At 50.1% G+C, this 16,002-nt stretch overlaps 1 protein-coding gene across 4 annotated transcripts in view; it reads left to right on the forward strand.

Moving 5' to 3' along the window:
- TANC1 (tetratricopeptide repeat, ankyrin repeat and coiled-coil containing 1) overlaps positions 1-16,002 on the forward strand; it is a 246,711-nt gene that overhangs the window by 227,111 nt on the left and 3,598 nt on the right. For all 4 annotated transcript variants that reach the window (XM_055120531.1, XM_055120528.1, XM_055120530.1 and 1 more), the window contains 7 exons: positions 5,171-5,304; positions 7,434-7,557; positions 7,885-8,060; positions 11,830-11,962; positions 13,318-13,409; positions 14,855-15,001; positions 15,851-15,951. In XM_055120531.1, the coding sequence (XP_054976506.1) occupies positions 5,171-5,304; positions 7,434-7,557; positions 7,885-8,060; positions 11,830-11,962; positions 13,318-13,409; positions 14,855-15,001; positions 15,851-15,951 (907 nt within the window). The remainder of the gene's footprint in view (positions 1-5,170; positions 5,305-7,433; positions 7,558-7,884; positions 8,061-11,829; positions 11,963-13,317; positions 13,410-14,854; positions 15,002-15,850; positions 15,952-16,002) is intronic.

Consider the following 16,002-nt stretch of genomic DNA (forward strand, 5'->3'; position numbering starts at 1 on the left):
CGAGCGCCCTTTCCCCCATGTCCCCATGTGAGTGACAGATCAGCCCTACCATGCCCTCATGCCCCATTCCTGTCATGGCTTTGTTCCTAGAAGTTTTTAGAAATAAAATTGTTGCCCTGGGAATGTTAATACATAAATGATATTTGCAGAAGTCTCTTGGGGAGTGAGTGGGAATGTCTCCCAAGTTCAGGGCGCTCAGGGGCCACTCCCAGAAGTACTCATTCTGGTGCTGTTGGGTGAACCATATGGCACCAAGAATGGAACCTGAGGCCTTTGCATCCAGGCAGCCCTCCAGCCCTCTGACCTATCTCACAGGTCCAAGCCACTGAAAAAGGAAACAAACAAACAAACAAACAAACGAAAAAACTCTTGATGCGGTTTTCAGTAGGTTCAGTGTTGGTGCCAGTTGATTTTCTGAAAATGAACATTGGCTGTGACAAATCTGTGTGTGCTCTACAGCCAGGATAAATTGCAGAGATAAATGTGTTCAGAATCCTGGGAGAAAAAAATGTGCTTTCATGGGATTTTAATTACAAAACTGCCATCTTTGGGGTTTTTTTGCATCATTGATTTTGCAAGTAAAAGAAATTGCGTGCGATGTGAATCTTAAAGAAGTGCTGTGTTCACTTTGCTTTTCAGTCTCGATTTCACGCCAAGCCTTCTTCCTCCAGTTCGACTTACCTTGGCTGGAAGACAAGGCCTTGCCCCCTCCTGCCCAGCACACTCTCTTCAGTCTTGATCCCCTCACCCCCCCTTTTTTTTTCCTGGCCAGACAGAGTTCATTGACCCCCATTAGGGGCTGATGGTCAGCTCAGAGGTTGGCCTCTCAGCCGAATACTTGGAATTCCTCAGCAGAGCTGTGTCTTGAGTTTGTTTGTTTAAGCATGTGGTTGACTGCACTTTAGTCTCTCTTGTTTCCGAATATGGTATCCTTAAATCCTCTGGCCTCAGAAACTTGAGATGCACTCTTGCCTCTGGGGTCCTGAGTGAAGGGGCCAAAAATAACCACCCTGAGTGAGCAAAGGAAAGAGGGGTGATGGGTGCTGATGTTGGCCGGCCCCGGGGCTGGGAGTGAGACCTTCTTCAGGCCTGCCTGCAGATGGGGGCCTGTCAGGCCTGTGCAAATAGTCTCCGCCTCTTCTGCACCAGGTCAGTCACCAGATGCACAGCAAGGAAGGGAAGAGCCTGGGTGGCGCTCTTGTCCACTCCTCGGCTGCCCCTGGCCTCTCTGGCGCCTCTGTGCAACACGCAGCCCTATTTTTAGTGCTGAGCTGTCACTTCCGATGAGCTGCTGCTACAGCAGTTCGGTGGCAGCTGCCGCAGACATCCTGACTCAGAGGCCCCATGTATCATGCAGGCACACTTGTTTACCATTAACAAGGATGGATGTTCCGGTGGATCAGCTGCCTCAGTTCCTCAAGTGAAGGGCCCTGCGTGCTTTCTTTGCCATGCTGCTCCGCATACATGTGGACCTGCTTACTCATCCCATGGGTCATGTCACAGGACCCTCGGGAGAGGGATCCCAGAACAGGAGCACGGTTGGTGCCCAGACCTCCCATCTTGCGAAGCCCCCATGAGGTTGTATAGAGATCCTGTGGGGATCACATAGGCAAATACTCCATGGCCCACGAATATTAAGGAATTAACAAACTACCATGGCAAAAACAGACACAAAAATCATAAGCACAGGCCCAAAGTGATAGGCATGTGCAGGGCAGCATGGACCATTATAGACTCATCACTGTAGACTTTGGTGGTACTGGCAGGATTGCCTTGGTCCCTGGTTTTGCAGCCTGTGACCATGGGAAGACTAACTTCCACCACAAATACATCACCCTCTATAATTGATATAAATATTGTCCTGCTAGAAATAGTTTGCAGGTTTCAATGAAAGCCCAGCAATGTGAGTCTGTCCGTGTAGCTCAGATAGGAATGGCAGCCACAGCTGTTCAGCCCCCTTTATAAATAATCTGTGTTTTCTTCTCATTGTATGGTCTCCTTGGGGGTGGGGGGTGGAGCTCTCGGCTTACTCCTGGCTCTGTTCTCAGGGGACCATATGTGGTGCTGCATATGGAAACCAAGTTGGCCATGTGCAAGGCAAGCGCATTGCCCACTGTAGTATCTCTCCAGTTCCTGGTTGTTCTGTCTTGAGAAATTCAGTAATCCAGATTGCAACTCTTGGTATGTGATTCTTAGAGTTGAATAAAACTCTTAGAAGGGCCGATAGAGGTCAAGTGTTAAGACTGCAGCATGCCATGCCACTCTGGTCTCACCTTTCCTGCCTGGGAGACAAGGGCCAGACATAGAGGCCTTCCTTCCCCTGCTCTCCTCTTCAGCTTCAGCATTAGGACAGTCTGGAGCTCGCAGTGCCTCCACCCTCCACACTCCCCCACGCAGGAGGCCCTGGAATGAGAGCAGAGCCCATGCAGGGGTCTCTCTCTGCTGCACTGTATAGCATCCTCGGGGACAGGACTGGTTCCTTGAAGGCACTGCTCTTTGTCACCAGGAGATGGGCCCAGGTGCCAGGTTCTCTCTCCTTTCTTGTGCATGGGCTCCTGGGAGGTAAACCCTGGGCAAGCTGACCTGGAAGTTGGACTAGGTTCTTCCTCTGTCCTGAGGGGCTCAGGAAGACTGAGGATGTGGTGGTGCGTGTGCAGAGCTGCAGGTCGTGGTGCTCGGCTCCTGGTCTCTAGGCTGAGGACAGCAGCCCCCAAGTGCATCAGGGCTGCTATGAAACTTGTTCCCAGTTCTACACAGAGACACCCAATGCTTCTGCCTTTGTGTTTTGGTTCTCCAATTGGGAGACCAACCCAAGGTTTTCTTGGCCGCTGCTGTGTGTGTTCTCTTGTCATGATGTCTTGGTGCACTCAGCTTTAGATGGCGTCCAGTCCAGGGCTATTCTAGGGCCTCCCCTGTGCTCCCAGGCTTGTCCAGGCACACGGCTGGCCGCAGTGTGTCTCCAGATTTCTGCAGCAGGCCTGGTCTGCCCTCCTACCCACAGAGCACTAGCATTCTCTTGGTTCATTTCCCTTTCTTTGGTGAAGAACTGATTCTGTACTTTCCCCATGTTCATAACGGACATGTTTGACCACCTGATCTGGAGCAACACGGGATTTCTTCTGGAAACTACAGATTTGCAGATTAGAGAGGGTTTTGTTTTTTAAGTAGTTGTGGGCTGGTACTAGGAATCAGACCCTGGTGTCACACTCCTGTGTCTTCTCAGTGCCAGTTGTGGGTGTCTGTGCAGCCCCGCCTGAGCTGTCTGCACCCCATGTAGTTTGCTTCTCTGTGGAAGAACTTGTCCTCCTGGCCCTTTCTTGTCCCTGAAGCCTGCTGTGTCCCTTCCTCTGGGTGGTGTCCTGCATGCCAGAGCAGGGGCATTAGCCACTCCACACCATGAAGAATCAGGGCCTGACTCTGGGGATTTGGCCCAGTGGTAGAGCACTCGCCTTGCATGTGTGAGGCTCCGGGTTCCATTGGGAGCCTACAGGGAGCAAGCCAGGACTCAGCAGCGCGTGACCCAAAAATGCAAAGATAATAATAGTCCCAACCTATTGGGATGGAGCTAGTGTGAGGAATCAGGAAAAATTGCCCTCTCTTCTCTTTCCCTTTCTATCTCTGGCCCACCTAGCACCTCCACTCCCACAATCACGCAGCATTTTTGTTTGTTTTTGAGCTCCCTAGGGGGAGGCCCCAGAAAAAGAGAAAGCTCACCATACATGCCACCACATTCCAGAGTCCCAGCACCACAACCAAGTCTGCGTGCCACCCTTGTCATTGCCACAATAGTGACAAGGAGAAAAGAAGGGGAAATACCAAGTAAAATATATAGGAAAGAAGTGACTGCTCACGTCCAAGTGGAAATGATCTTTTTGAGATAGAGATTGGGGCTTTCAAGAGGGGACGAAGCAGGACCCTCCTCCCCCACCCACCAGATGAAGGTCAGAAAGGAGAAGGTGACACACCATGATCAGGAACTTGTCTGTAATGATGACAGCTGGCTCAGGGGCTCTTCCTTGATGGCATGGAAATAACGTTATATTGTTATAACGATAACTTGAACCACACAGCATTTACCCCAGCACTCAAGGCTGCTGCTGTCTGAGCCTCCTTTTGTGCTTTGACATTCTTGTTCCCAGATCTTGTTATAGAGATTCAGAATTTCATAAAAGGTAGCAATGATGTCATGTTTTCCTCACTGACCAGTAATAAATTAGCTCTTATTGATCAGAATTGACTGACCGGACTAGACTACTGATTTCTATGTGTATTGCACTATATTTTGGTTACATCTTACTTTAACATGTTGACACCAAAGCTGCAAGTTGCATTAAGCTACAGCCAAGTGTGAGCCACCAGTGATCCACACTGGCATCAACATGTTAAAAACAATAAGGGCCAGAGAGTTTCTCAGTGGAACGAACACATACTTTGCATAGAGGGGACCCAGGTTCAAAACCTGCACTGCCTGATCGCCTGATTACCACCAGGCTGGGACACTGAGCAGAGACTCTGAGTGCACTCTGAGCACCTAAGCACCAGCGCCAGCTGTGACACGAGAACAAACAATGCCCACCGTAAAGTTATAAAATCCTTGCCCTCTCCGTCTGCAGTCTGACTCCCCTGCCCACACAGCCTCAGCTGGTATGGATGACCCTCTCTGGAGATCACTTCCAGGATGGCACATACGCATGGCTGGAAAGCTGTCACTGGCCATCTGGTAACGGCTCATCTCAGACTTTCACCGCTGGGTTCTTCCCCTGGGGGTCTCCGCCTGTTGAGTTTCTCCTTGCAGCCTGGCATCTCGGCTTCCAGAATGGCTTCTGAGAAAGCTGCCTGTCTCGGGAGCTGGCCCTGACAGTGATGCTGTGTCATTTCTCCCAGGTGCTGTCGGTCAAATCTGTCACAGGACCCAGTCAGAACCCACCTGGGGAGGAGTTCTAGACTCCTTCCTCTCACCTGGACACCTTTTAGCACCACATGCTAATAGATGCTTCTATTGTTTGTTATTAAAGAGTAAGAACAGGTTTCTCAGAACAGTGTGCCCCTAAGAGCCGTAGTGCAGGAATTGCTGAGAGCGGGTGGCTTCGGATCTGAGTGAGGCCGGTCGGTGGTTTGCACCTCCGTCAGAGCCACCGCTAACCCTCTCTCCCCTGTGCCTCCCTTTTAGCCCTGACTGCGGCCGCAGGACGAGGGAAGCTGGCGGTGTGCGAGCTGCTGCTGGAGCGGGGAGCCTCCGTGTCCCGGACCAACCGCAGAGGGGTCCCACCTCTGTTCTGTGCAGCGCGCCAGGGCCATTGGCAGGTAGGTGCATACCTCTGAATGCGTTTGAGAGAGCGAATGCGGGCAGAGTGGACTGTTGTGGTGTCCACCCTCGGCCCACAGGCCACTCTCCGGAGTCAATTCTGTGTCCCAGGAGTTCTTGGCTCCATAACGACAAGCTAGGCTCCAGGGGCCTGGCGCAGCCAGCCTCGTAGGCTGTGAGCAGCTGCTTCCCGGGACTGGGAGGGGATGTGTGGAGTAGGTGAGCCTGATGAGTGAGACCTCAGAGTCTAATTCAGCCTGTGGTGCTGGGAGTGTCACCCATCGGCCAGCACGCAGTGGAAGCAGGGAGGTTCTGCTGTGCTCTTTGGAGAAGGAAACACCCTCCCTCTGCCCAGGCCCCCTGAGCCAGGCCAGCTCCTCTCCAGAGCGGGGCCAGGTTGTTGCCTTTCACTCGAGGAATCCTTGAGCTGAGTTTCAGTCATTTGTTCCTTCCTCCACAAGCAACGGTGATGGACCTGCTGCCGTGCCCGGCGCCAGGAGACACACGGGCACACGGACAGACTGGCCCTGCCCCCCCAGGAGGACTTTCTGAGCCAGGCTCACCACCTGGAATCAGAGTGCAGTAGCATGAGTGCCCCTGAAGGGATCTTGGCTTTCCTTCTTTCCGTCCCCGCAGGCTCCTCTGCGGTATCCTTGCCTTTGGCCTCTCCCAAGTTTGTAGAGTTTCAAGGGTGTCGAGCCAGCACAGAAACAGCTGGATAGGGAGAGGGGTTTTGTTGACGGGAAGATGACTCGAAGTGGGATGCAGGACCCACAGGTACAGGCTAGACAATGAGACCGGGCCTGGCAGAGCTAGATCCTGCTCTCTCTGTTCAGGCACACTCACTGTGAGGGAAGCAGAGGAGCACTCTGACAGGGAGTCTATTTGCTCAGAACAAGTGTCTCCAAACTGTCTCCTGAGAGAACCTTCCCTGAATGGTTGGGGAGGACGGGGACACCTTGTTTCCGTCACCTTAGTGTAACTGACAGAGAGGAGCCAACCAATGTCGGGCCCTCAGGGAGAGCTCAGACCCATCAGTTGTCCCCAGACTACCACTGTCATCCCGTTGCTCATCGATTTGTTCGAGCGGGCACCAGTAACGTCTCTCATTGAGAGACTTATTGTTACTGTTTTTGACATATCCAATACTCATGGGTAGCTTGCCAGGCTCTGTTGCGCAGGCTCAATACTCTCGGTAGCTTCCCGGGGTCTCCGAGAGGGGCAGAGGAATCGAACTCAGGTAGGCCAAGAGAAAGGCGGATGCCCAACTGCTGTGCATCGCTCCAGCCTCCCCAGACTATAGCAGTCTCACACAAAGGGCAGCAGGTGTTTTTTTGAGGAAGGAGAAAGAAAGAACACAGTAGTTGCCAAAGCTTTGGTTCTTAGGTTCCAGGTATGAGAAAGCAAGGGAGATAAGCCAGTCACTGCTGTGGCGGCCGGCCCTGGAGAACAGGTGGGGGATGAGGACACTGCATTTCATTTCTGCTTCTGCTCCCCAATCGTAATGACCTCAGCATGTGGTTAATAGGCTGCAAATCTCCAGGAGTCCTTGATGAACACTGCATGCTGCTCAGTGGGCCAGGCTGTCCACCAAGCCCCAAGTCTTTTTTTTTTTAAAATTTTATTGAATCACTGAGATAGAAGCCCCAAGTCTTAGGAAATCGGATCACTTATGGCTGTGCTGAGTGACATTTTGCCCGTACCCACCTCCCCGCCCCATACTTCTACAAAGATGCAGCTCAGTGCCAGGTCCCAGCCTGCCCACATTCACCTGCTTTCCTTCGCCTCTTTAGTTGCCCTAGTCCCACTGTGGTTCAGTAACTTACGATGAGCATTCTTCCCCCTCCAAATTCGGGTGTCTGCTGGGTATGTGCCGGCTTCGTAAGTAAGGCAGTGGATGGGACATGTCCAAAAGACTATCTTGGAAGACAATTTTTCTCAAAGGAATGTAATGGATTTCACAGGCTCCACCTGTGAAACACAGCTCTGTATGTGTGTGGGTTGGGGTGAGGGTGGCGGCGTTGGAAGAAGGATGTCCTTGTCTACTGGGGAAGGAGGAGAGCTGCCTGGATGTAGGGGGGTGCGAGTCACAGGCAGCAGGAAGACTGATCCCATGTATCCCTTTCAGATAGTCCAGTTGCTGTTGGAGCGCGGCTGTGACGTGAATCTCAGTGACAAGCAGGGCCGGACACCCCTCATGGTGGCTGCTTGTGAAGGCCACTTGAGCACCGTGAAATTTCTCCTTTCAAAAGGTATCAGACCGTCTGTCCCTGCCCTGTGTGGCTTTCCTGTGGAAGGACCAAGAAAAGAGCTTTGGTGGATCTATTCAGTACAAATTTAAAAATGTCTTTTCTTGTGGAAATTGTCAAATTTGAACAAAAGCAGAGAGACCAAGCAGTGGAGCCCCCTCTCTCCAGTCCTCAGCTCCCACAGTGACGTCCTGCAAGTCGGCTTTGCTGTCACAGCCCTGTTGCCAGTTTCCCTGACCACAGCCTGGCCACCACTGCATGGTTCTGGCCTTGGCGGGTGGGTGTCCGCCTGCAGGCCTCCTGTTCAGTGTGAATGGACTTTTCTTCCAGGTGCCGGCCTTTCTTCCCTGGACAAAGAGGGTCTGTCAGCGTTGAGCTGGGCTTGCCTGAAGGGTCACCGGACAGTGGTCCAGTTTCTAGTTGAAGAAGGTGCAGAAATTGACCAGACAGACAAGAATGGCCGCACTCCCCTGGACCTGGCAGCCTTCTACGGTGACGCGGAGACGGTAGGTACTAGAGGCTCACACACCAGGGGCACGGGCTGCACAGTGCGCAGGAGATGAACCTCTGTGGTGTGTGAGTGGCCTGTGCCCGCATGCATGTCTCATGGCGACTTCTTTTTTTTCTGCACTTGTTCTCAGCCACAAGGCCAGCAAGTCATTATTTTATGCTAATTTTGAGGCATGTGATCTATCCAGAAGTGTGGTAGACTTTAAAGACTCTTTAAAGCTTAAATACACATGATTGCCAACATATACATGAATATGTGTATTCACATGCATATGTAATTTTTGCTAGTAATTCACTGAATTGAATTTCTATGTAATTCTGTGTAATTTTAAATCAGGTTTGAATCCATATATTTATTTATAAGGAATGGCTAATCAAGTAATGAAGCTGGCTTGTTTTTAAAGAGATGTGGCATTGTCTGGGAAATCCAGAATATGCATGGGTACAAGTGGCCAATCTAACTGAGGCAAGAAGGGGCAGTCCCGATGGAAGCTGTGTGGAAACCACAGCTGTGTCAGGCCCCACATCCCAGGCCCCCTCAAGCTGGGGGAACGAACACTCAGTGCCTTGAGTGTATAAAAATAAAAAGAAAGGGCGCGGGCGAGGGAAGGGACGCCTCACCGCACCGAGCCAGGCACAGGGCCTAGGGCAGCAGCTGTCTCTCCCGCCACCCGAGTTCGGTAGCCTCCGGCCACTTCCCCCACCCCGGGGAGGTTGATGGCGATGATATGGCAGGCGAAGGAAGGAACGGAGCCATGATGGTTGGTCTCACTTGCAGTTTATTCCAGTCTTCCCTCTATACACTCTCCGTCCTCTATACACTTTCCGCCTCTATACACTTTCCACCTCTATACACTTTCCACCCCTCACCTTCTCTCCGAACCCCTTTTATTGATCATGGCCCTTCCAAAGGGCGCAATACATTGACGTCACCAAAAGCACCAAAAGTTCTTACAGGAAGAACATTGAGGCAACATAATTCTCTCCTATCTGCAGGCCCTTAATCTAGGCCCCCCCCCCCAAAGAAGATACAAAAACAAAACCAAAGCCTTCTTTGGGCTGAAAGCACTCGAATTTACATCCCAAAGACTAAGCTGGGCCAGAGCCTGGAATCTACAAAGTCAAATCAAGCCTGGCTAGCACCTTAGATCTGCGGGTCAAAGATCAGCTAGGTTTCTGTGACAAAAGGTTTCTGTGACAAAACTCCAGAAGGCAGCTGGAAAAGGGGAAATATTCCAACACTTGAGAGATACCACTCTCGAATAAATATGTCTAATGTAGGGTCACTCGAGGGACATGGATTATGTTGCTGTGGACCTGGGCACGGTTGTTGTCTTGGCCCAGCCATCTGGATTTCAAAGATTTTAAAAGGCAGAGATGTTTATATGAAAAGCATTGTGAACAGTAGTTACCGTGTGTTTCATAGACACCCTTTAAGCCGCATACATCCACAATTTTTATTTTTGTCACACACGACTTTACCAAGTCCTCTAACTTATCAGCATTAGGAAAGAGTGAAGGAGTTAGTATTCTAGGGTCATTCTTTTAAATGGTGATATAAAACACCTAAAACATCCCATCTCCATCAGTCTTAAGTGATGAGCTTGATAGTATTAAGCACATGGCACGTGTTTGGCAGCCAATGTCAAGATGTTTTAATCTCATAAAATGGAAACTTCGTGCCCATTTAGCGAATGCTCATTCCTGTTCCCCAGCCCCTGCCTACCACCATTCTACTTTATTGTCACTCAGGATATGTCATATAAGAGCAGGCATACAAATTCTGGTCTTTCACAACTGATTTCATTTAGCCTACTCTTAAAAGTTTGTGATGTAGCATGTAGTAAGATTTCCTACCTTTCAATGGATCACGATCACGATTTCTCGGGCGGGCTCAGTAACCTCTCATTTTGTCCTTTCCCTGAGATCTTAGAAGTCTATCTCAACTCGGCCCTCCCAACGATGTCACACTGGGGGCTCTTTCTGGGCCAGGGGAATGAGATCCAGCTTGCTACTGGATTTAGCATATGGATACACCATGGGAAGCTTGCAAGGCTGTCCCACATGGGCAGGAAACTCTCAGAAGATTGCCAGTTTCTCCCAGAGGGAGAAGTAGGCTACAGGATATCTTCTGGGAGCTTGCTTTTAAGTCTTTCTCTGGATGTTGGCCGTTGATGGTATTACACACACCTGGGTTCCTCTGCCGGTACCTTCATGCATAAGGCCTGTCTGAACATGTGGAAAGGGGCCTCGAGTGTGGCTGTAGCTAGGTTCCAGTGGTTTTTGGCTGCCGGGAGCTCTACTTGGGGTGGGGAGGGAAGCTGGAGCCCATCCCCTCCGAGGGGTCCCAGGGAAGACAGCCAGGTGTGCGGGCAAGAGACTCTCCTTTCAATGGAAGCGGAATAATAATACTTGTATGTTATTTAATATAGTGGATAGGGCATTTACCTTGCCCTAGCTTTTATCCCTGGCATCTCATATGGCTCCTAAGCCCCTAGGAGTGATCCATGAGCACAGAGCCAGGAGGAAGCCCTGAGCACCCATCCCCCCCCAAAAAAATGTGTGTTATATACCATGTTTTTTAGCAGTTCCTGGGTCAGTTGACACTTGGATGACTTTGACCTTCTGGCCTTTGTGAAGAGCTACAAAGCTGCAGTGTAGCCTGTGCATCAAATGTCTCTTGGAGAAGGGTCTCTGAGATCTGTTTGTATTCCTTGGGGTATTTATGTGGAAGAGGGATTACCAGTTCACTGTGGTGATACTATGCCCATTTTACATTGTTTCCAGCAGTGTGCAAGGGTTCTGGTTTATCCAAATCTCCAGTGACATCTGTTTTTTCTTGTTTTTGTGACAGCATTATGAAGCTATGTTTCATTGTGGTTCTGGTGTGTTTTCCATGGTGATTAGTGCATCTTATCCTTTTCTTGTTAACCACTTTCATTCCATCTTTGGAGGAATGTGTGTCTCTTCAATTTTTTGTCCCTTTTTAAATTGAGTATTGTCTTTGTGGCTAACATGTAGTTCTTTATGTATTTTGGGTATTACTCCCTCTGTGACCATTGTGCATGGTTCATGAACTGATCGGATCTATCTGTGAGATCCCTGTGCAAATCTAAATTGGCTACTGCTTCTCTTCTAGTCAGTAGAGTAATCTGAGTGCCTGAGTGGATTTTCCTATTGTTCTTTGTTTAGTCCAAGTGATAGCTACTGTATCATATCAAATCAATCTCTTTACCATGGTCTCAAACATGCCATTTTTGTAGTTACAACTGTAAGGTCTCTCTCCCAAACATTTAAGTGGGATGTTCTTGGCCCTAATGCAAAGTTAGGCAATGCGAAGTTGCGCATTGTTGCAGTTTACTAGCCTCTCGATGGGTCTGAGTGTGGACGCGTTGCTCACGCCTCCCACAGTTCTGCTTCCTAAATTACAGAAAATGAAAGGGTGACTGGGTCAGCTCTCTTTGGCCTGTGTTGTGGGGCAAGAGAGAGAGGATAATGGGGTGCGTGTGTGTGTGTGTGTGTGTGTGTGTGTGCATGCACACGAGCTGCCTGGAAGCCCATCCTGCCTTTTCTTCTTGCTGATGATTCCAGAAGCACTGAGAGCAGGTGTGACTGTGGCTCCCCTTCTGTTTTCTGTCAGCGTCTTTCCGCTCAAGGAGTCCTGGAGGCAAGTAAACTCTGCTTCCTCCACTCCGATGAGCTGAGAGCAGTGGCCCCAGAGCTCACACCCACTCCCCCACCCCACCCCCCACCCGCCCGCTGCAGGTGCTGTACCTGGTGGAGAAGGGAGCTGTGATCGAGCACGTGGACCACAGTGGGATGCGTCCCTTGGACAGAGCCATCGGCTGTCGGAACACATCTGTCGTGGTGACACTGCTGAGGAAAGGAGCTAAATTAGGTCAGTGAACACCTCCGGTGAACAAGGAGAGATTTTTAGCATGTGTCTGTGCTTGAAGGACTTGCCTACTCCCAAGTTCAGAAGCAGCTAAAGGGCGTTCCCCTCTCGAAGACCCCTCTATATCATAGCTAAAATGCTCCCTTAGCTTATGGTATTATTTGGGTGCAGAGCTAATTTTGAGGGGAGCCGCCTCAGGGTGCAGTTGGACTAGATTCTGGGGTTAGGAGTGCTCCACGTGGATGGTCACGGGAGCTATTGTAGGAAGCTCATAGCGGGTTGGAGAACCCTCTGCTAGTTCCTCCACGCTGGGTCACCTTCCCCCAGCTTCCATTCGGGAACATGCATGAGGTTCACTGCAGACGAGGCGAGGGGGTTTCCGCTCAGTGGAGAGAACCGAGTAGAGAGAATCCTTTCCTGCATGGCTGTGGGGATGTTTCACACCAGTCAGCATGTGTGAGAAGGAGCCACAGAAACATCTGGCTCCATCTGCCAGGCCTGTGGCACACAGCATTTCTGGGGAGGGGACTCTGGTGAAGGTGAGGCTGTTTTCTGAGAGTGTGAAGCTGTTCACCGAAGGAGAAGCTGCTTCAAGCAGTTTCACATTGTTTTGTTGTTTGATGGTACTGGGGAGCAACAGTTTATTGTTTCACTTCTCTGCTACCCACCTTCCCTATAAGTAAGTAGCGCTGGCACCGTCACAGCACTGGGGGACGGAGGCAGCGCTGGCACCATCATAGGCTTCCCTAAGGCCACAGCCCACTGCAGAGATAGCTTGACCCTGGGCTGCCTCGCATCCATGCATGTACTTCTGGTATCAAGTTCAGAAGAGGATTAGGAAGACTGGTGCCTTGCCTCAGGCTGGGAGAGATGTCAGTCAGGGCCGAGAGCTAGACAGCCTGGAGCATGCACGGGAGGTCCTCTGTGTGAAATTTGACTGAGCACTGTGTGAGGAGGCATGATACACATGCCTTCATGGGTCAGCAGCCCATGAACAACATCAAAGCACAGTTGAATATTCAGGTGCCTTGCTTAATCGCTTGTTCTCCTCGTCCCCATGAGGTTGGAGCAATGGGTCAAGGCTGCTCTGACTCCTGTGTTTGCCTGTGCTGTTTCCATGGGTGATAGCTCTTTGTCCAGGATACAGTTCCTCTTCTCATGCCCACTTCAGCAGAAGGCAGGTCGGAAGGGAAACCTGCTTACAGATCCTACTCCCTGTTACTCCCCAGAAGCCTGTGAAGGTGCAGGAGTAGTGGCCCCATAGCCAAGGTCACTGCTTTGTAACCTTGATTTGTGTTAGGGTCACAGAAGAACTGAACGCCCTAGTCCCCGCCTCTGAACATGTGTTTATTTTGCAGGAAATGCTGCTTGGGCGATGGCCACCTCCAAGCCTGATATTTTGATTATACTTTTACAGAAGCTGATGGAGGAAGGAAATGTAATGTACAAAGTAAGTGGCATTGGCCTTTTTGATGATGTTTCAATGGCCATGGGTCCATCTCTTGGTTTGGTGGATAATGGACAGAGCTGAGCTTTAAGAGAAGTTCTCCAGAGATGTTGACCTCATCTCTACATGGACTAGTAGACTCTTCCGGGTGGAAAGTACTGCTCTGTGTAGGGCATTTCTCTCTGAACGAACCCTTGTAGTTCTAACTAGACTTAGGATCTATGGCCTTGGTGTCAAGGCAGAGTTGCTTCTGCTTTATCTTCAGTTGCTGCTGCGAGTTTCTTTCATGCCCAGAGCCATAGTTACCCAAGAAAGGAACATCGGGGCATTTCCTGTGGAAAACACCATTCAGTCTCCTAAAGCTTTTACTCTAATATCCGCAAGCTTAAGGTCAAAGATAATAGTATTTGAAAGACCAAAATATTTTATTTACAGATTCATTTACTTTAAATTTCATTTCCCAAGTTCTGCTTAGATTAGAATAGTTGGTGAACTTTTGGTAAAGAGGAGATAGTATTTCAGGCTTTGCTAATGCACTCAGCTTTAGTGCTGTGGTACCAGCATAGCCACTGGTAATACCTGAAGGCCGGAGTGAGGCTGCGTCACCATCAGCCTGTGCTTGGGGAAGCAGGTCACAAGTGGATCTGGCCCAGAGCCAAGTTTGGTGACCCCAGTTCTGAAGGTGCCGCGGCTGTTTACACAGATCACTGTTCTTCCCGGCATTGTGATGAGACAGAGTTAAAAGATTAAGGAAACAAAAACTGGATTATGACCATTTTAATCCTTTTGGCCATGAAACTGCTGTTCTTGCTATGTTTAAGTTTTTGCCTTTTCTTTTTATTTTTTAATAATAACAAATAAATAGGCATACAACATACCCCAGTGGGGTTCCAGGCTTGAAATCAGTTTGAGATGGAGCTCCGAGTGTATACTGTTGTGACTTTGAAGTGGTTTTAATGTGAATTTTTGTAGGCAATTATGTCGGAAGCATCAAGCCATTTTCAGCAGGCTTCATACCTGCTGTGCTGCAGGACTGAGGGAGCAAATGAATTTCTTTAGCCTTGAAACTGACATGCAGTGCTGCTCCGATTTTTAAAGTCTGCATTTTTGTTCCTTTTAAAACAGAAATTACTATTCAACAGCAAGCACTGGGTTTGTCTGCAAGTCTCCTTGCCCTAGGAACTGCATCATTTTTTTCATCTGATTCTTACACCAAAATTAGATGAGAGATCATTCATGACATGGTTCTTCAGAATTTGCCAGAGGCAGTCTGATGTACGAAGGTGGACAGTTCCCAGTTTGGGGGTTTCTGTGGCCCGGGAAGGGCAGTGCCTCTGGCAGCAGGTGGGCGCCATCGCTGCTCACCTCTCCTGGACCTCTGGTTTGGGAAACCTTCTTTATTCGGAAGCCTCTGAAAAAGGGGTAAATGTCTGGTTTTTGAACCCTAGAAAGGAAAGATGAAGGAGGCTGCGCAGAGGTACCAGTACGCCCTAAGGAAGTTCCCTCGAGAAGGACTTGGAGAGGACATGAGACCATTTAATGAACTCAGAGTTTCCCTCTATCTCAATCTGTCTCGCTGCAGAAGGAAAACAAACGTAAGCACCACCCTCGCCACACTCCCTGGGTGACACAGGGTTTCCCGGCAGCAGCGCAGCAGTACAGCCAGCCCCCGCCCTCCCCCTCCACCCCCAGCCCCCGCTGCCAGCACCTCTGATCCTGACCAGGCTGCACCCAGCAGAGGAGCTGCCAATCCTGGGTGCTAGTCTCCAGGCCTTTCACTCCCCACCCCTCTAGAACTTGTCTAAGCCTGAGTCCAGTCCCCGGCATCACACGGCCCACAGCACGCTGAGCACTGCTGGGGTCTGCCCGCTGCTTTCCATCCTCCCTGACTGGACTGTCGGCTTGTCCGAGTGGCCTCTCCCCAGCTTCACTGGGAGAGCAGGCACGTGATGTTCAGCAGCAGTGCCTTATACTCTGCTGGTCTCTTCAGGCCAGAATCCTACTTTGACACTCACTGTAGTTTGCTCATATTCAAATCGTAACTGGTAGGTGTGTCTGAATTTCTTTCTTCTCCTTTGCTTTCAACTCCATCTTCCCACCAAATCCAATGATGTGCCTGCCCCCAGACCCCACATTCTTCCTGTCCTCCCCCCCACCCCCAGGCAGAGGTAGAGGTGAACAGTGCAGAAAGCCCTGCACTGCCAGCACGTTCCATCCTCTTGCCCTCTGTCCAGCATCAGCGAGCTTCCCTTCTCGACTGGATTCTTCTCTCCCAACTGGAAAACAAGACAGAACAAACCTCCCATGCCTTCATCTGTCTTCTGTTGGTTCCAATTCTCTGTGAACCTTTAGACGAAAAACTCCCATTGAAAAGTTAACCTATAAACAATGTTCTAATGCTCTTTTTTTTTTTTTTGATTGATGTATTTGATCGTTGACACCAGGATTTTGGCTTAGCAGAAGAATTTGCTTCCAAGGCCCTCGAATTGAAACCAAAGTCCTATGAAGCCTTTTATGCTAGGGCAAGAGCGAAGAGAAACAGCAGGTACTGTCGGGGCTTAGAGCGTGTGTTTCTGCATTATCAGAGCTTCTGCCT

The sequence above is a fragment of the Sorex araneus genome, chromosome X, assembly GCF_027595985.1.
Source record: "Sorex araneus isolate mSorAra2 chromosome X, mSorAra2.pri, whole genome shotgun sequence".
Classification (NCBI taxonomy): domain Eukaryota; kingdom Metazoa; phylum Chordata; class Mammalia; order Eulipotyphla; family Soricidae; genus Sorex; species Sorex araneus.